The sequence below is a fragment of the Amblyomma maculatum genome, chromosome 3, assembly GCF_055883805.1.
Source record: "Amblyomma maculatum isolate TAMU_Amacu chromosome 3, ASM5588380v1, whole genome shotgun sequence".
Taxonomy (NCBI): domain Eukaryota; kingdom Metazoa; phylum Arthropoda; class Arachnida; order Ixodida; family Ixodidae; genus Amblyomma; species Amblyomma maculatum.
Genome location: NC_139346.1, coordinates 86150310 through 86170694, shown reverse-complemented (window position 1 = coordinate 86170694; position 20385 = coordinate 86150310). Strand labels below are relative to the sequence as shown.

At 41.1% G+C, this 20385-nt stretch overlaps 2 protein-coding genes across 3 annotated transcripts in view; both read right to left on the bottom strand.

Annotated features, from left to right (window-relative positions):
* Positions 1–14801, bottom strand: part of LOC146195176 (F-box/LRR-repeat protein 12-like) — a 36516-nt gene extending 21715 nt beyond the window's left edge. The window contains exons 1-2 of the mRNA XM_084596740.1: positions 14740–14801; positions 14348–14361 (exon numbers count right to left, since the gene is read on the bottom strand). Coding sequence (XP_084452866.1) covers positions 14348–14361; positions 14740–14801 — 76 coding nt within the window. The remainder of the gene's footprint in view (positions 1–14347; positions 14362–14739) is intronic.
* On the bottom strand, positions 11334–20155 carry LOC146195175 (uncharacterized). 2 transcript variants are annotated; one of them, XM_084597714.1, is made up of 5 exons: positions 19881–20155; positions 15843–16004; positions 15414–15627; positions 15140–15247; positions 11334–14978 (listed from the first exon to the last, which is right to left on the bottom strand). In XM_084597714.1, exons 1-5 carry the CDS (start codon positions 20051–20053, stop codon positions 14919–14921), a joined length of 717 nt encoding a protein of 238 aa, XP_084453840.1. In that variant the 5' UTR covers positions 20054–20155; the 3' UTR covers positions 11334–14918. The 2 variants fall into 2 exon arrangements, with proteins under 2 accessions (XP_084453840.1, XP_084453839.1); XM_084597713.1 differs by having other exon boundaries at positions 11337–14978; positions 15414–15663.
* Between the last annotated feature and the right edge of the window lie 230 nt (positions 20156–20385).

Here is a 20385-nt window from a genome sequence, read left to right as displayed (position 1 = left end):
ACTGCTAACACGCAAATTATATTTGCCAAGTGTGACTCCCTTAGTGGTCTGGTCAGAGCAGTATGGTTTGAGTGATGACCAGTGCAAAACAATGAAGATTCTGCCTACTCCTCTTTACCCCCATCCATGGCCATGAGCCTTCCTATTCAATAAAAGATGTTCAGTCAATCCATCAATCGCCCCCCCACCTCATTCACTGCACATTTTGTGCTCCGACCTATACTGAAATACAACCCAAGCACGCTCACTCTCAACTATATATCCATGGCTGCCTACCAGTTATATCTCCACTTCCAACCTTAGATGCGTTGAAAAGTAAGTCTTTGTGAACTGAGTGTTTCTCTTTGTGATCTTGTGCATGCCAAACAGTGCACATGTTTACACGGCCCAGTACCTGCATGGAGTCTGAAGGAGCCATGATCGGTTTCCCCAGTGGTAGTGTATAAAAGCACATGTCTGACCCTGACCCCGTGCATACCTTGCGGCTGTTTTTACAATAAATGTAAATAAGAAACGAAATTTAACTGAGGAATGCTGCATGAATAGTTGCCGGTGCAAAGTCGATTCCAGTGTGTAGACTTGCCAAGAAGCAGGCAAAGAATGTTAGGCTATTGAAGCTATACTTTAAGCCCCTCGAGCCTGCTGAGCTGCACGGCATAGAAACGGGCTTGCTTAACAGCTCTCAAAATCCTTTGGATGACATCTTTTGCATCTGTGCCCCCTTTGAAATCAAAATATGCGATCTAGGGCCCGGAAAATTAAGGTTATGTGTATAAAGTTCAAGCACATTATGGTCATTCAGTCATGTCGTCCCTAAGCACCTGAAACATAGGAAAAGTTGCACACAAATTTCTTAAGCTCACACTGCTGAAATGGATGCAAACATTTTTACAGTCTGTATCTCAGATTTTACAGCAATTATCAATATTTGAAACAAGTAACAGAGTAACTGCTACTGAGTGTGATAACAACTCTTGCTAGAGTAGCTGAGGTTTGAAATCACTGCCCAGTAAAGTGCCTAATGACAGGGACAAGAACCTTTCCACAGCTTAAATTTTTTTTTCACTGAAATCTGGTTACTGATCACATTACCTCTGGGGTGAAAGGTCGTTACAAAGTTTAGTGCCAATACAGACATTTATACACTGGATCTGCTTGGCTCAATCTGCTCTGCTGCTCCTTTCGCAGGTTGTTGCTAGAACATCTGAAAATTTCTTCAAGGCCTCTATTTCAAAGCCTAGAAGTTGTAAAGGAAAGATTATGTTGGAGCATTATACTCTCCTTAATATCATGTGGTTTGGGCAACAAAAAGTAACAAAGTAACTAATTTGTGAGCACTTTACATCTTAAGCATCTTCACTGCTGCTGTTCCAGGTTGCTACCAGTTAACTTCAAAGTAGTTACACCATTTCAACATGACATGCAAACTGTGCCCAGAGTAGTTATCACTACATTTTGAACGTGCAGCCATTATAGCAATGAGAACACGAGGCAAATTTTATTTTGTTTTTCTTTTTTAAGAGAAAAACAATAAATGATAAAATGGCGCTCTTGAGATGGCTAAACCACCTGGCTAAAAAGCTTTGAGGAGACACTATGCTTTGTGAAGGCCTTGGAGTCATGAGGTAAAGCATGCGACTTTCAGGGATAAAAAAAAAATAAAGCGAGCTATGTGAACGTGGAAAGAAGGTGGTGCGGATTGTTGTAAAAATAAAAAACTGTAAATGTGTTGAGAAGTAGGGAACGAGACGGCCAAATGTTAGCAGCATTGGGCAGCGCAAAGCACGAGGTTGTGGTGGAAAGAATCGCTAGAAGCACAGCCTCGCATCAGCACAGCGTGTGCAGTTTTGCCAGGCTTGACAGTGTCGCGCGCATTCTTCTAGTACTGCCTCTAAAATCACAGTGGCCGCGGCCCAAAGACATCAGCATACAACGCTTTCATTTTCACATGAAATGAAACTTGTATTCTTATTCATTTTGTATTCATACTAAGCACTACTTCCTCAAGGTATAAACAAAATTGGTAACTTGATAACATAAAATCAGATGACTGCAATCAAAAAGCATATGAAAAGGCATTAAGGGTGTGGAAGGTATTTCTGAGTGTTTCTTTTATAAATAACAGATTAGACATGTTCAAAAGGCATAGTCATTTAATTACGAGACTGCATCTTCCGTGTCATCAACAAGTGGTATGGTGAAGACCCTGATATAGCTAAGGTCGACTTTTGCGGTCTCTGCGTGTTTACAGGCGTCTTCGTTTTACCAAACAATATTTTTTCTCCTTCTCAGTATTACATGGAGGTCTTGACAACGTTTTATAGTGAACTTGTTTTGCATTGTAAAGCAGCCACTCTCCCATTTCGGTGCACAGTTACAGAACTGCATGCAAAGGATCAAGTTGTTCATATCAGTGAGCAGCGCAGGAACTTTGAACTTTGTGAGGTAAAGTGGCGGCCGTCTGGTATGCCCTGGGATTTTTCCATTACAATAGGCCAAGAAGCATCACGCCAGCTTTAGGTTATTTGAAATTTGTTGCCAGTAATTAAGTATTAAATTTGTTCTGAGCTTTGAGCATGCAGGTTCTTGTTTTTTAAAGAGGCGTGAATGTATATACAGAAGGGAGGCAGATGCCCATTTAGCTACACAGTATTGTTGACCGTCGAAAGACCATGCTACAAGTGACAGAGCCACCTGTCAACGTGTACTTCTCTCTCAACATGTCTTTCATGTTGTAAGTAGGCACATGCTTTGTGTGCTGCTTCCTGCAGTCTCAACAGTGCATATACCTTCACTTTGCAGCTAGCGTAACTGAGTAATATCACTTAATTAAATTGAGGTTAGTAGTCAGGATGGATGTGTCACTAGGCTCTAAAAGGAAACGATGTCACTTGGAAAATAGCAGACTGCATTACTTAAAAAAAAGGGCTAATTATAGGCCTTGCGTCTAAGCTTTTCTTTACCTTACTTAGCTTAATTAACTTTACTAATGAACAGGCATGCATGTAGACATTAGATTCACACATTGGAAATCAGTTCAGATGCAAAGGAGCAGAATAGGTAGTACTACATCGGTTGGGAACCAATATGTAAAGCTACCATTGTCAGCCCTGCTGCTCAAGTGCCGCTAAGTCTGCTGTCCCTGAGTCTAGTACCTTTAGATAAAAGCAGGCTTTATAGAACCTTCATTTCTTAACTACATTTTGCTCAACACCTGTTTATGGGAAATATTCTTTGCTAAGTGACAAATACAGGCAAAAATACAAACGAGAGGGGTTCATACATCACAGATTTGCACTAAAGTGATGACACTTTAGTCCACAATTTCGCAAGGCAAGGACACTTTGTCCACCAGAAAATGTTAGCTTCTTGTGACCCATTCCTATTCTAACATGGGATTCATGATAATGGAGGAAACAAATAACTCTTTTACTCTAAGTCTAATACCTGTTCTGGGTGCTGGATGAGTTAGCCATGCCATTCATGGCTTGCTTCTGTTGCTTCTTATAAACTGCCAAGCTCAAGAAGGCTTCACGGCCTGCTGAAAGGTGTATACATCCTGATGCTCACTTCAAAGACCCCGCAAAGAACAGTATTTTTTTTTTTTAAGGATAGGCATTTCCTTAAACCAGAATTCATTTTCAAATGGTGCCCATTTTTTTCATCAACGAGGCAGGCAATCCTGTCTGAACGATTAACTTTCAAATACTCGCTCAGCTCTCAGACAGATCTATAGTGAACATTTACAGGTCATGTGCACAAGTGGAAAATGTTTGCACACAAAAAAGACCCCCTGGCTTCCTTCTTTGCTGCCATGACAAAATGAGTAGTGGTTGTAGGCTTAACTTGAGCCAGACTGGCCCACTCAAAACATCACAGGAAACTACGATTGAAGCACCCGTTATGCTGTGGTTAGGTGGAGCCATTTTAATCACTTTTTTTTTTTAAGGACAGTCGGAAATACCTTTCATCATTCATTTATTGCCTCTTTATATGAATTTCGCTTTACATTTATCAGATTTTATGTTATTAAGTTTTCATTTTTTTTTTACACTTTGAGGATGTGCTGCTATGGAATGAATACAACATGGTTAAGAGTACAATATGTGCTTAATTTCATGTGAAAACCAAAGCTTTTGCAAGGACGTGGCGTCTTCCGCTGCCTATGCCATTTCCGAGGCGGTAGTTGAAATGTCATGCCGTATAACTCGCGAAAAACTTCAAAAGGGTGCATTTTGCTTGAAATACAAAACTTCTCTAGAGGAGAAGTTTGTTACCTACCATGTAGAATTTTTAGATTTGTGCCATGCCGCACTTGTAGCCCAGCTCTTGTTAGGTGCAATGGTCTAGCTTGAGTATGTACACATATTAGCATTTATAACCCTTACTTCTTTTCCATTCTCCCGCAAAGCATGATGCTGTAGCAAAAACGTACTTCTAATGCATGTATGTTTTATTATGCCAAGTAGTGTTTCTCTCAGCAGCAGAGAGAGCTGAGTACGTAAAAGGAGCCTTCAATTTAGCATTCAAGTGAGCAGTTTTTTCTTTGTTTACCTGCACTAAACGTGATATTGACGCTGGCAGATTTTTTTTTTTTTTTTTTTTTTTTTTTTGTGAGGAAGCATGGGTCTTTGGCATTTCTTTCCCTTTCTTGCATACTTGCATATCAAATTATTCTTGGATATAACTATAAATAGTATTCAAGTAGTCTGTTCTGCTCTTGTGGGTGGTCACCATGCATTAATGAGAGTTGCTGCTCAGACCAAGGACATGTGCTGTGCCGATTAGTGGAAAATTTAGGCAGCACATGGCTACGGGTTGCACCTTTTGGTTTAAAACAGGAGTGTGCAAATATCCGAAACTTTGAATGCGAATCTAATATGTTTGCTATTCGATCTGTACTTGAAAAACTGATATTTGGTATTTCCAAATATTCGAAAATTACAGAATACGCCGAAATTTTTTAAAATTGGCAGCAGTTCCCCCACACTGCCTGCTTCACCACAGTGCTTTACCGCGTGGGCTATGCAGTGAAGCATCAAAATGCGACCTGGCTGTTTTGTGAAGAGGGCCGTCCGGACAGCGTGCGCTAAGCGAAGCATTTCACCAAATAAATTAAAAAAAAAAAAACATTGTTCTCCCTTCGGTTTCATCTCATATGCAGACCATTGTGCAGGTATTTATCAGGTAAAATTACTGTGACGCAAATAGTTTTTTGGCAGTTCTTTTGAGGTCCATTCAATAATTTGAGCTTTCGATTAATTTAGGTGTTTTCTTCCTGTCGCCTCGAGACAATTAATGAGAGTACAGTATTCAGCAGCGATGTGACTGGTTTCATTAAAGAAATCTAGTATACGGAATCCAGTATAAAATTTATGCCGGAATGTTCAGTTGGGTATACACTCCTTTAATTTTAGTATAATTTTATTTGCAAATACCATGAAAATTTGAAATAAACGAGACAGTGTTTTGCTATATTTTAATTTTTTAATCTTTTTTCACTGATGTGACATTAGATTCCATGTTCGAAGGCATTTTTTCCCATATTCATATTTTAAACTTATTTGTATACCCCTATAGTTATAAATGAAAGAGCTAAATGCAATGCGAGCATACCAAATTAATTTTCCAAAACTCAATTTTAACTGAGTAAACACTGCAGCTAGGTGGCTATTTAGTAAGATAAAATTAAAAAAAAAAAAGCATGCAAGACAAGGGTACAGTGTGACAGAGCTACAGAGCTAGTATTTGGTTTATAGCTATGTGCAGACATACATTCTGAAGCACTGCTCTAATGCGCTGAAAACCTTTTTTGATAAGGAGATTCAATCTCTTTGCCAAAAGTCAATTAACTGCTAGTGCAGTGCAGGTCACTCTCATCCCCACATTCGTCAGTAACTTAATTAAGTGGGTTACTACACTGCAAAGATACTATGCATAAATATTACTAGAAAGTGTCACATTCTGCCTACTACACATGCCATCAATACACGGACTACATATCCGGTATCCAGCCCTCTTGCTCGTTCTAACCCAACAACCCAGTTATACTATGACAGTGCACCTTAATTTTGACAATCAACTTACACTCAAGAATTTTCTAATGGTTGGATCTTTTAACTTATGCAATCTTTTTACGCAAAGACACCATTTGTTTTTTCTACAGGCACAGCTCTCAATACTGCCATTTATGTGTTCATTGCTTTGCGAATTAAACACTTGAGTTGACAAAAAGGGCAGGACAAGTTCTACAGAATTCTACAACATACAGCTAGAAAAAAAGCAGCAAATCATTTTTTGGATGTATAGCATTTTAAAAAGAAGCGGAAGCTGTTATTCTCGAAAAATAAAAACTAAGAAATCCAAACCCCCACTTACGGTGAAAGCCTTATCCTACAGCTGTAGTGGCATTCTGCATTCAAAATTAACAGCAAGAAGAGGTGGCTACGAAACGTTGTACAGCATTGGCGTTATCTCTGCACAAACCTGCAATGTAATAACTTCTATGCGCCGAGCATCTGGACAACATATTCAGCTGGAAAACGTCCCCTTTTACCCTGTGTCTATGGCTTATGTATTCTGACTTGAAAAACAAACACTGAGGCAAGGCAGCACATGTTAGTGTGAATTGCTGACTGAAAGGCTGCACAGTATCAAGCCAGTAACCAATGGATTGTGCTTGAATATTCCGTTTGCACTCCATTCCTTGTACTACACTATAGTGAACTTATGCTAACAGCTATAATATGTCGTGAAACACCATCTTTGTGGAGCTTAGCAGGGGAACCAGTATTGTGAGAAGCAAGCCTAAACAGTGTTTGTCACATAAAATTAATGTACTTAAGCATATTGAGAGTACACTGAAGCTGCCAAGTTGCTTTGCTACTTATAAAAACAGCATACAGTATGTGACACCATCAAGCTAGGTGGCATTTTCAGCTGTGCAAGCTCATGCTGCATTGGAAATGTTCGACGCTGGCCTTTCCAGAAAGCCCACCCTAAGATCAAGCATGAGCCTAACCAAAATAAATTTTAAATTCCTAGCTAAAGTTGGTAGATGGGCTATGCAGCATTGCTTGTTTTAATTTATTGCAAGCTTTGAAAGTGCTGCTTACTCCCATAGCTAGCCACATATAGTTTGTGCTGCTCTGTCCGACCTTTCGGTAGGTGTCAGGTGCCGTACTTCCAGACACGACTTCTAATAGCCAGAGGCATATGTGGCATTACAGCACATGGTCTTCGACACAGCAATCACTGCTGCCTGCTCGTATTGCAACGTCAAGGAAATATTCTACTCAAAAGCTTGTGCATTTCACTGAATCATGCATGTGCTTCCACTGTAAGATTGGCCAATTACCTTTTAACGAATGATCCATCAGTACTGATTTCAGGCGCAGGTATATTATATATACGCATTGCATCCTTGAATAAGAATCGAATGTCACGTGTATTCTGAGTCAGTAAGAAAGTTTACTATATAGAAAGAACAGGAATATCAGTAGGCCTAAAATACAACCAAGAATGATGATTTTTTAACCGTTTGAGCAAATTGAGAGACAATTCTTAGTTTTGGCACCAGTGGCAGTTTGAAAATATGTGTTGCACGATGTAGCGATAGATTTGGGAACTCTGGTGAACAATTAATTATCTGTCGCCAAACAAAACAGTTCTGAATCTACTGAGAAGACACCATGCATACGAGCCTTCACAAAGCACTTAATTCAACTATGTGGCTGCCATGAAATGTGCAAGGATCTTGAACTCATAACTTGCTGAGGTGAAGTTGCAAAAGCTTGTTGACCTTTGCTTACCATGTTTTCTGCTTTGTGATATAGTTTTATTGGAGTGTTTGGTTAACCAGAATGGTAGGTATTTGAAAGGGTAATTTCTACATAATAATGGTGTTATGCTTGCAAAAAATACTGGTGCTTGTTTTAAAGTCACTGTCAGATGTGTAAACAAAACTTGAACTGGCAAACATGATAAAAATAATGGATTTTTATGGCCCAAGGGAACTTCGCCCAACGGACACCAAATGCAATAACCAATTGCCATCAGGGGTCAGTCTTGAGCTAGCAAGCACTATGGTGATTCGTTGCTAATTTGATCAGTCCAACTAACTTTGTCACGAGCAACGGTGGCAATGAATCATATTTTGCTACAAAACATTCCTTAAATTAGTCAAGAAACTGCATGAAATATATATAAGGAAAAGGGGGGGGGGGGGGGGGCATGGATATCTTCTTCTCAAACTGCTTACTGGTGCACCATTATTATTTATTTAGTTGAGACAACTGTTCCATAACAGGAGCATTGGAATCTTGCTACCAGGGTTCACAAAGGCTCTTGAAATCTTTAAATTACTTATGATTTTTGAAAAGGTTTTTATGGATTTTACAAATTCGTTAAATTTGGATGCAGTCCTTTAATTCCTTGAAAAATGTGGATCAGTCTGATTTAGCTCTTAAACGCAAAAGTTTTACAGCAGAACAGAGAGTAGAAAAATTGGTCTGTGGAGGTACTAACTTCACAAAAATGTATTCCTGCATTACAAGTTCTGTTTTTGAACAGGTTAGAGCCCCCTTCCTTTTTTTTTTTTTTTTTTCCCACTGCATCATGTGGCAATGTCCATACCAGTGCAGCAGTTCACTTCAAAGCTGCTTAATTTGGACCTCAGCTGTGCCTCATGCTTTGCTCCATTAAATGCCTGTTACGCCACATTTTGTGAAAGGGACAAGCTCTAGCCTGTATTGTGCTTACTGAGAGAATTATAGCACCCCCTCAAATGGGGGCCTTTAAGAGATAAAAACTGAACTGAAGTGCATACCATTTACAAAAGACATCAATCCTGCTAGTATGGGCCTAGAAGGACCACCTTTAAAGCTCCAAGCATGTCAAGGATTACATGCATGTAGCAGCATGAGCATGTTGAGATGTTTGACATGGACTGAAAGGTATTATTCGCTGCAAATAAGGACGAATTGTTGTCAGTCAACAATAAAAAAACACATTTGAAATACACGACTGAACGATATGTTTTTCACTGAGCCATCTCTGATGCAATCAAAAGCCATAGCAGTCTCCACAGTGTGCTAGTACCTGTGAAGTGGAATGCGTACATAACAGCGCTATTACAATGTGGAATTAGATACCCAATTTGATGGTCACTGAAAAAAACAAAAAACTTGAAGTAGTTATTAACAGCAGATTTCAGGTATAGAGTTACACACTTCTGAGCGTGCATGTGTGTGTTTATTTTAATCTGTCTAAGTTGTTCTTGAGCTGCTGCATCCTTCTTAATCCTGATACATTGTTTTTTTTTTTTTTTTTTTTAATTGTTAGAAAATGATCCCTGCTTTGTATTTCGGGTTGATGTTCCTGGCCACTGTATCATGTAATGGCTGCTCTTTCCTTATGTAACGCCCTAAACTAAGGGCCTTTAAAAGTAAATCAATGATGATAAAATAGAACATTTCAAAGAGTCCTGTGAGCCAAGAGTATAAGTCTGTTCTTGAAAAAACAAAAAGAAAAAATGTAGTGAAGCAAGCAAGAAAACTGAAAGATACTGTAGCTATATGTCCAGAGCCGTGCCAACAAGGAAAAACTGCAGAAAATGTTCATCTTTTCTGATGTCTGCAAATGGCACCCTAAGGGTAATAAGGCTGAAATGACAGTCGTTCATGTTTGCACTGCATGGCTAGGCTAGAAAAGAGGGTCAAGATAGCCGCTAATTGAAGGAAATCAGAAGCAATTAAGCTGTCAGAGATGCTTTAGTCCCAACAATTTGTAGTTTAGTGATTATATTGCAGTATTACTCTGGCTCTCAAATGGATTCTACGAAGCCATTTTTGGGGGTTCATTATTCTCACTACATTAGTATATAAACTCAGTATTTCTCACATACTCATGGAGAGTATCGAAGGAGAAAAAGGTAGAAGTTGTTGCTTGATGCGCCCCTTATTCCCCATATTGCATGGCAGCAGGCAACATACAATGCAACAAAACAGAGCAAGGGCACACAGTTATAACAAACAAAAAAGTAAATAATGTGAGCAGAATAGAACATATGCCACACAAAATCGCATCTGATGCGTGGTTCAGTATGAAAACTCACGCACATACTCTTTATATATTTGTGGCATGCCCATGGCATGTCAATATTTTAAGCATTATACTAATCTAAAAGACAAGCTAACATGTTTGCTAGACTATATCTACCATATACATTGTGCGGTATTTTGGAATGTGCCACTTTGCTGCATCTGTCTGGGTATATTTGTGCATTTAATGAAAGGCGTGCTTATCGTGTATGTCATTTATTTTGTTTTATTTCCTTTCTTGGATTTGTCAGCAAGCCTAAAGGTATAAATTACAGCATTGAATTGGTGCAATAAATCGTATGTTTTTATATCATAAGGGGCTTTTAGTATTGCATGTATAGCCCTCTTATGCAGAATGCATTTTTTTTACAGACACCTGCAACTGTTTGCAAACTAGATGGGCATAGTTGATGAAAGACAAAAATAAGGAATTGTACAGCCCAAGCTTGACTTTAATGGGACCAAGTGATGATACTGCTTAGTGATACTCGTGGCATGAGAAAGTTTACCGACAAAAGTGTTAACATGACTGCCCCAGCTTAGCCGAGTTAAAGTTTACACCTAACATCTTAATATTTTTTATAGTTTCTATGGTTTCAAACTTAGCTTAAGATCACAAGGAATCATGATGGCTTTTTTTTTTTGTTCTGAAGATAAAAGCATTTGTCTCAGTTGCATTACTCGTCAAATGATTCATAAGTGACCAATGATGCAGTGTCTTAATATCTCATTTACCTGCTTTATCACTTCTTCACTTGTGGTTGGTGAGAACAAAAGTGACACATCTGGCTTGGTTGGTTTGGTTTGTGGGGTTTAACGTCCCAAAGCAACTCGGGCTATGAGAGACAGCGTAGTGGAGGGCTCCGAAAATTTAGACCACCTGGGGTTCTAACGTGCACTGACATTGCACAGCACATGGGCACAATGCTTTTTATTTCCATTGAAAAAAAAAAAAGATACGGCTGTGGCCAGGATTTAATCCCGCATCCTTGGGAACAGTAGTTGAGCGTCATAACGACGGCACCACCAATGCACGGTAGGTAAAAATAAAGTGAGACATCTGCATTCATTAACAATAGCATTAATACATAATTAAAGATATATAATAAATAGGGATGTGCTAATATTTGCAATTTCAAATACGAATTGAATATGTTTCTTGTTTGGTTCGTATTTGAAAAACTGATATTCCGAATTTTCGGACATTTGAAAATTACCCAATATACCGAAATAATAGAGTTCACCGCAGTTTCCCCGCACTGTACACTTGACTGCAATGCTTAACCGCATGAAGCTGCAGTGCCAGGAACACCCTCTTCACAAAACTAAAGGCCCCTCTTCATAAAACAGCCCCGTACTGTTTTGCAGATGCTTCAGTGCAGTGCCTTTTTGTGCAGAGGGTCCTCCCGACAGTGTGCGCAAAGCAAAGCGCTTGAGGAAACTGCGTAAAAATGCCGTTCTCACATTGTTTTCGTCTCAAATGAACCATCATGCTGGTATTTATGAAATAAAATTACTGTGATGCAGCTGTTCTTCAGCAGCTTTTCCAGGCCCATTTGGACATTTTTTCTGGTTCACTGAAGACTAAATTAACAAGTTTAGTGTATATGACACCTCCACCTGATTTCATGCAGGTCCTTCCTGTATAGAAAATGCAGTTTACCGAATTCTCTATAAATCATACTGGATTTTTCACTAGAGTATACACTTCTGTGCAATTCCAGTTTAGCATCATTTCACAATACGTGTAAATTTTAAAATTAACAAGGTGAACAATATTTTTGGCTGTTTAATTTCTTTTTTTTTACTGATCAAATATTTTTGGGATTCGATATTCAAAGGCAGTTTCTTCCCATATGCATATTGGAAAATTTCAATATCTGCACACCGCTAAAAATAAATAGAATATTAATATATAAATTAAAATACAGAGAGACAGAGGTGATGCCTTGAGGTATGCCAGTAGCAACTTTGTTTACCGAGGATCAGCAGCTATAATACTAAACGGAAGGCAGTGCAACAGATATGGGGCCAAAAGAGCATGAAGTGGACCACTGAAGTAGTTAAATAGCCTTGCCAAGAGTCTATTATGACTAATGGATCACAAATTAGTGACTAATCGGTTACAAATTTAATCCCAGTCATCGAAATCATATATATGCAAGATCACTGTCGCACCATGTGATCTTGGCGCACAGCAGTGACTCGAAGTGGTTGAATTCAATTAGCTCTGTGCTACGCTTCCTCCTGTAGCACAGTTCTGCTTTAAAATGACAAATCCTCACAATATATATGTCATGCATACATTAATGTGCAATGGTTCCACATTTCATGCACAAGCCGAGTAGTACCATTGGTACCATGACAGAAGAATATAATGGTGTTAATACATTTTCTAGCACAGTATACTCACAAGTTGCCTAAGCAATGAGATGAAGCAATCTGTTAGTAGCATATGCAAACAATGCATGATGGCTATATTTGCTACCACCTCATGAGGAATCTGAATAATTGAAAAAATGCAGCTGAGGAGAGAATTTAGAAGTATAAAATCCAAGTGCCAAATTCAGACAAATACAAGCTCCAGGTACTGCATGCAGCACTCAGCATAATGAGGAAGAAAGAAGCTTGACAGGAGCTACACTGCACCCCCAACTTTATTTTATTAACATCGTGTACAAATAAACAGCTGCTTCCAAACTACAGATGAAAAAGGAGAACCAAATATACATACCGATCGACGAGTATCCATGATTAGATTTTCTTTTTTATATAAACTGCATGTTATATATGGTACCACCTAAACACTGTTTTGCATCTTCAGCCGTGCCATGAATCATTTGTTCCTTTTTCACTGCGTATCTTGGATCATGTTTCACAAAGCTTCCCCTGGTGCAGTGTAAAGTACTGCTTTTAAAATGAGTAAGCTGTCTCAAAAGTTGCTGTTCATGGCTACTGTGGAAGCTTTCCTTAGACAGCTTGCCAGCCTTACACAAGTTTAAATAGCAATGTGCAACATTTCATGCTTTGAGAACATCGTCTTCGAGTGGAGAATAGTTGAATGTGCTTATGAAGCTGTGATAGACATCTCTTTTTGCTATGCTTTGTTTCCCCAACTCTTCAGAGCATTACAAAAGGCAAGGGCAATCTGGGTTAATCAGTGTAATGCACACATGACTCTGCTCCTACCCTACTGTCATGTGGTACACCCTTACCTTTCATAGTGCTGCAAACAGCTGGTGAAACAATGGGGAATTTGATGTTTGACTCTCCTGGTTTTAAGCTGAATGAATGCACACGTGTCGCCTTCTAGCCAAGTTTTTAAGAATGCTGCTCTTAAGTCGAATTGTCGCAATCTGCCTTCATTGCATATGTTTGAACAGCAGGCACAAGAGACAGCGCCTTTTGAACCACAGTAAGGAGAGGAAAAAGTCTGTCCTTTTAGCTGGATTCAGCTTCTGCATTTAGCTGTTTACTTGGCTTCATAGCATGTTTTTATGCTGTACAAAGTCATGCCAGTGCCGCATGACTGCATGACTTTTTAGTGCAGCAGTGAGGACTGGCAAATATTTAGGAAGTTTCTTTTTACTGACCTGCAATGCCCAAATTATCCCATAACAAGAACTAATGATTACTGTGCTGCAGCAACGTCATCGTTCACAATTCCGAGAGCCACTTATAAAGGTGCCAAAAACCTCTCCGAGAGGACCGACATCACCTGTAGCAGAACAGCAATACTGCATGTTTCATATCCGGCTACAGCTCTAGTTTGGTGCATGATATGTTATGCAATATAGCTTTTCAGACTGCTTCTAGATCTAGCAGTGCCCATAGCTCATACAGGAGAACTTCTGCTGCATTTTCATGCACGTTAACGATCATGAACGTTAACTTGCCCAACTTTCGGCATTACTTAGCATTTTATGTGCTTTTTTTCATGCTTGACAATCACAGATGCAGCTGTCCACATTTGTGCGGTGGAATATTTGCCCGTAAACCAAGTGCATGCAGTGGCCTACCTTAACTGTGATCTATAAATGCAATGAAAGTCGGTATGCACTGCATAATGAATGCTTATAACCGAACACAGCATTCAAATTCAGTGCACATATGTGCATATTCCCATCCCATAAAGTACCTTCGATCAACTGTAAACAACACTATCAATTCACCAACGTGGACAGAGCAAACACTTGAGAAAAAAAAGACCTGCAAACATAGATACGCTAAAGCCCTATGAAACTTACAGCAATCGTGAAGACTGGAAAACAAAATCAGGAGATAAAGATGCACATATGAAGCTGGAACAGGTTCTGACTGCAAGGACCTGCCGGAGTGTGAAACGGGAGCACTAGTGGCACACGCCTATGTATGCAAATGCACTTCACACACAATCACAAAACATTCGCACAGTACGGCACCCAAGAATTGCAGCATGGTGCTGCGGATGCCAATGAACAGAGCCCTCTCCGGGAAATTTTGCATAATTCGCCAAGCAGGGTGTATAGCTCGCCTGTTGACTTTTGTGTCACTGCATTGTCTGTACGCAGAGCTAACTTGCTTGGCGTGTACTCTCTTTCTTTCATTCTCGCGCTTAGATTTCCATTGTAGAGAAAAGCTGTTCTGCATATGCGCTTACTCCTGCTTCTCGCTCATGCTTGACCAGTTGTAGGTGACAAGCTCGCACTTGGACAAGGTCATGATACAAGCGAATGCGCAGTGGTGTATATATGTACACACTTCATTGTGGTTTCAAGAAAATATCTGACAGCGGTGGCTGTTTTTGCAGTACAAATGTAAAAACGGGGTAGCTCTTGGTCACCCATGTGCATTCTGTAGAGCAGATGTTCTTTCCCAATTTCTGTCTGTCGCAGCAATCTGTGGAGAAATAGAGACAACATTAGCACCATAGGCTGTAAAAACTGATACAATTTTCAGTCCACAAGTAGTAGTGTTAATAAACATACAAAATGCCAGTTGCTAAAGGACTAATAAAACACAAACAAAGCAGAAAATGATAAGTTCAAGGATAGCTAAACCTGTTTAATGTGCTCCGTGTGAGTAACTTGTGTTGATGCTTCAGCAGAATTCGTCATTGACAGAAGGAGAATAAGCTTCCTGGCAGTTGAAGACTCTGTCTGGCATGCCTGAAAGTAGGAAAAAAAATCGCAGTTAACAAAATATGTTTCTGATGTGGTGTAAAGTGTTGTGAAAGAAAGTCTAGATCAAGTAAACATTATGACAGCTTTGTGGTGAAGAAAACATATTTTTAGTATTTATGGTTGGATGTTTAAAAGAAGACTGGGTGCTTACAACATCGGCTTTTTGTATTGGTGAAATGTCTGCTGTGGTAGGAGCCTTCACATCATCCGTGTCACTAGTTGGCAATCCGTCATCTTCCATACCGTAGTCCATTTGGTGCTCATGTTCCTCCAGAGTCCCGTCTTTACTGACGAAAGCTTCAAGTGCTGTCGGCTCTGCCTCTGTAGCTGTTTGCGAAGAGTTGTCTGTTTCCATGCTTTGCAACCTAGATGAAGTGGCTTGAATCAAGCATCTCTGATACCTGTATTTGACAATAAAGACAATGAAATGTGGCAACTATCTCTAGGCACATACCAGCCATGCACTAGCTTCCAGTGCTGCAAATAATCATTTGATCTGTCAATATAAGTTTATTGCAGCCTTACACATTCACTCAATATGCTCGTAAATTGAATTTCCGAGTTTCATTGGCTGTCATACCATTCTGCCCCTTGTGCATCAGGCGCTTTCATCTTGTATACAGGTGGAAAAATAGTTGGAATGTACGAAGGATGGGCACTCATATCGTTTTTGCAGTTGCCCACAAAATGAGTGCTGCAAACTCGTGCGCCCTTTGAGGGCATCCATGGAGTTCCATCAGGACTGCAGCAAAGATAAAGAGAAATACTGTTAGAATGAATGCACCATTCAGTAAGTAGCGTATTTATTTAAAGTTTGTGGGAATATGTAAGGGGGGGGAATATGAAAAAGAGGGGTTTACGCGACCCTATAACTGTCTGCTGAGATGGGGGGAGACGGGGTAGAAAAGAGTGAAATGTGAAAGCGTCAAACGAAGCGGCAAATGCTACAGCTGCTGCAAGAAAAAGACGGCAGACGCGAAAAAAAAAAAAAAAAAAAATAGAGGAGCCAACGTTTGATACAGAAGGCCGACAGCGGGAGCAAAGCAGATAACCGGCCCTGCGAACTGAGATTCGATAGTCTTGCCGTCACTCGAGATCGACCTCTGCCATAGCCTCCTGCTCAAACGCCGCTGAAGTGCCGTCGGGTGGCAACGCCCCCTTTGCCGAATTTCTCCGCGGGGCGGCGCTGCCTGGGTGGCTAAAGCCCCTTCTATTGGATGGCAGGCTGAGGCTGCGACGAGCATAGATTGACGTTCTGTTAGCTTCTCTCGTGTGCCACAAATTATGGCGTACTGCTGTGTGCACAAATCAAACATGAAACGGAAAGTGCCAGGAATTTCATGAAATTCCCAGTGATAGATTTAAGGGTGGAGTGGCTGCAAGTGATATCTAGAAAGGACTGGGTGCCAAACGACATCACCAGGAGTGGAAGCAGGCTCGAGCATTTTGGAGCAGCTTTGGAGCAACAAAACGAGAGTTTTGGAGCATTTGAATTCTGTTTTGGAGCACATTTCTAAGGTCAAACGCCTTTGATAGTTGCAGTTTTCTTTTTCTGAAGTATAAAATTTCCAATCTGATTTCTTTTTATGCAAGTTCAATCCCTTTCCAACTTTGCACTCATCTCTGACAAGACAAACGGCCAAACCACGCAAAGATATATAACATAGACAAACCTTGCAAAAAACTGGGAAAAGACCAGCATCAAATGTAACGCTTACTGGTGCGCTTCATAACTGAACATCTAGTCCGAATTAATTTGTGCGTGTACTGCGCGCTTTCAAAACTTACATTCAGGTGATATTGAGCAAGAGAAGGAATCTTGCTAAGCCACTGCACGAATCAGTTGAGAATGCTGTCACTGTACTGACAGACTGTGGAGTCCTAAAGTGCCGTTTCCCCAAACACCACCTGCAGCTCTTAAAAATTGTATGTACCAAGTATTTCAGGCCCATATTTACTAACTATGCTCTGTCTGTAACACACAAAAATGACTTGGCTAAGACATGCTTCGTCGAGCCAATGTCGCAGAAGCAACTGAAGCTATAGGGGGTATTCACGTGACGTCACAGCTGACGTCAGTATTCAGTCGATGCCATATTTGTGTCCTGTTGGGACTAGTACTAGTACGGGGCGGCGGTTAGCTTAGCTGTTCATGCGCGTCCGTGTGCTCTGCCACTCTGCCTCATGCCAGCACCGTTGTTATGAAAACTCAATCGGTATTATGAGTGACAGTTTGATTTATCAGCAAAGTGTGCACGATGCGGACAGAGACCTGTACGAAACAAAACTTTGGTACCTACCCGTGTGCAGTCGATATGCGCAACTGCACGGTAAGTGTCGGCCTGTGCCCACGCATAGATATGTGCGACATTCATGAATTCCTTGTCCTACAGACGAGCTTCGTCACAAGAAACCAATCGCAAGCCTACTGACCGCTTGGAGAATGCAACTACGTTACATACAAGCGGCTGGGTTAAGAGCCGCGGTTGAAGCAGACGAACTCGCTCTTTGTGTAATTACGTGCGTGCCGTCCAACGTTTATACCAACTAAACCGCTGAGTTTTTGTAGCTGATATTCTGCACAGAAATGGCATTTGGTAGTCAGTATCTTTTATACAAAGCTTGTTTGGTGTACTTGCCTCAATCGATCAGAAGAAGTCGGATGTTTGCATCGTCTGTGGCGGTAAGGAAGCAAAAGAAACCGCTGCCACAGGCCACAGCGATGACACCGGTGGCGCCACCTCGTTGCCTAGCGGGCTCGAAATAACTTTTTGCAACAAAACTCTTGAAATACAGCGCAGTTTTAGCCAAGCTAAACTTGATTTGTTATTAGAGATAAATAAGTTTGTAAAGTTCTTCAAACCTTCTGCAAAACAACTCTGCCCGCCTACGCTCCTTCGCCGAATCTGCATGCGGTCTGCTTTGATTAGCAGGCGACACAGACGTTGCGAACTTCTGATCGAATGAGGCAAGTACGACAAACACAAAGTTTAGCGAGCCCTCTTTGAAGGATTTTATTGCAGCAAAACACGGCGAGGAGGTGTTGGCGGCGCACTGCATGCATGCGCATTAAAGCCGTGCACGGATAGTGACAAGAGCTGGCTGCTGGGGCACATCCGGAAGATTCCAGTCCAGCCCATTTTGACATACATTTCTCATATTCCATGATACTTGTGCGGTTGAGCCGTGAGCCATACGTGACGTCGCATCTCGGTGAGGTATCTCGTTCGAGTGGAGTTGTTTGTGTGTACTTCCGGAACCTTAAAATGCCGAGGTTGTTCGCGCAGCTCTTCAGCTTCCTTTGTTTACACTGTGCACGCTTCTATTACAGTCTATGATAGCTCACTAAACAACATATTGCTGCGGATGCCACTGATTGTAGAACCGCACGACAGCACTTGATACGTACGTTCGCCCTGTTCGTTCCGTGGACACAAAAATGGCCGACTGCACCTCAATTACCCACAATGCACCGCGCACAGCGCGTCAGTGAATACCCCCTATAGGAGAAGACTGGTGAAAGTGATAAAAAGCTTTTATTTCTTTTTATTTTTTTTTTTTTTGTTGGCGTCTTCCATTTTCATCATGCACCATCCTGACCAGACGGGATTCCGTCAGACCTTTTACTTCAAAGAGAAGCCTGGAATAGAAGCAGACTAGCCTGATGGAGCAATAAAGCTGCCGTGATGCACATAAGCATGTTTGTATTTCTTACTTTAACTGCATATTAACACAGAACTTTCTGTGCTCGTAGGCTGCAACTGAGCTAAAAATTAGCACGCATAAAATATTAAAGGAAAGTGAAAACAAAGAGTCTCATATAAATCTTACAATAGCTGTTTGACATCAAGTTTAGTTGCTTTTGTAGCTTCCATTTCGCGAGTAAATGTGGACCGGTAGCAATGCTGTTACAGTGCATGGGTCTTTTTCACTATACATGGGCAATAAATATATCACATTTCTTTAGAGAAAAAGCCCCGGCATCCACACTAACATCAGCACGATGTTAGACGCAATTGCTATGACGGCATACTGCTGCTTCGCTATGAAAACATACACAAGTTGAGGCTGACATATATCAGGCAAATATGTAGCGTGAATATAGAAATTATATGGCACTTCACGGCGGAATTTTCTTTTAGTACAAAATGTAATTATTCGGCAGCACACATGCCATGCGCACCTGCCTGTACGTCGTCTGCTCCGATGTATGGATGGAATATAGGAGCGTCCCCTTTGAAACGGGGTGGTAGCAGTAGCTATCATGCTCAATTTTGTCTCTATATCTTAATCATTGTTTTAGATTAGTTAACTATACTTAGCGGAAGCGCAGCTACGATTCCGCGCCACGGCATCAACGTAAGCAGTTTCGTAAGCGATATCGAAAAAGGCTTTCATAAAGGCATATAAAAACAGTTCTCGAGTATCTGCTTCAACCTACTCATGCGTAGCGCGGATCCAGACCCATGGCTTTCGACTGTTAGATATTGCCACCTAGTGGTTGCAGGAGGCGTTACTCCTCCTCTGCGATAATCATGGCGATAATGCCGCAGCAAACTGCTCGCTTGCATGGATAAAGCACTCGACACGCATTAAAATGTAAGAAATCTGTACTCACTTGAGTCTGCGGACGGCAGTGATCCATGCTTGCCGCCTCTCCTGCTCGTACCATTTCCCCGGGAAACGGTAAAACTTCACGCGCGGTTCTCGGCCCTTTGTGTTCAGGGTACTGTTGTGGCAGTCTACAACAGAACAATACACTTCCCCACTCTTCGAGCGCCGCGCAGTCATGTTTTAAACTCAGCTACACGCCTGCGAAGCACCGGCATCGGCGCGAACAGCCGCAGAGAACAGCACGCAAGCAAGCACGCGTAGCCGCAAAATACTGTTCAGTCGACCACCGCAGCAGCGCTCACCCAGTGAGCGCCGCAAACGTGCGCCACTAGGAGAGAAACGGCGCCAGCTTCGCACGATGGTGCAATTGGTTTTCGTGCGGTGCGGACGCAAACTAGGGCGCACTTGGAACTGCTTGGAACAGCACGTCTGACTGGGAACATGTGGTCTGGCCTCCATTTCGTCGCATATCTGCTGAGCCAGTATTGTTCGCACTATTTGATCGCGTA

Bases quoted from the DNA above. Each gene is read 5' to 3' on its own strand.
- LOC146195175 (XM_084597713.1), bottom strand. From the start codon at position 20,053: ATGACTGCGCGGCGCTCGAAGAGTGGGGAAGTGTATTGTTCTGTTGTA. The intron at 15,664-15,842 runs GTATGACAGCCA...TGTCAAATACAG, and splicing joins GATGCACAAGGGGCAGAATG to GTATCAGAGATGCTTGATTC. The intron at 15,248-15,413 runs GTAAGCACCCAG...TCCTACTTTCAG, and splicing joins CAATACAAAAAGCCGATGTT to GCATGCCAGACAGAGTCTTC.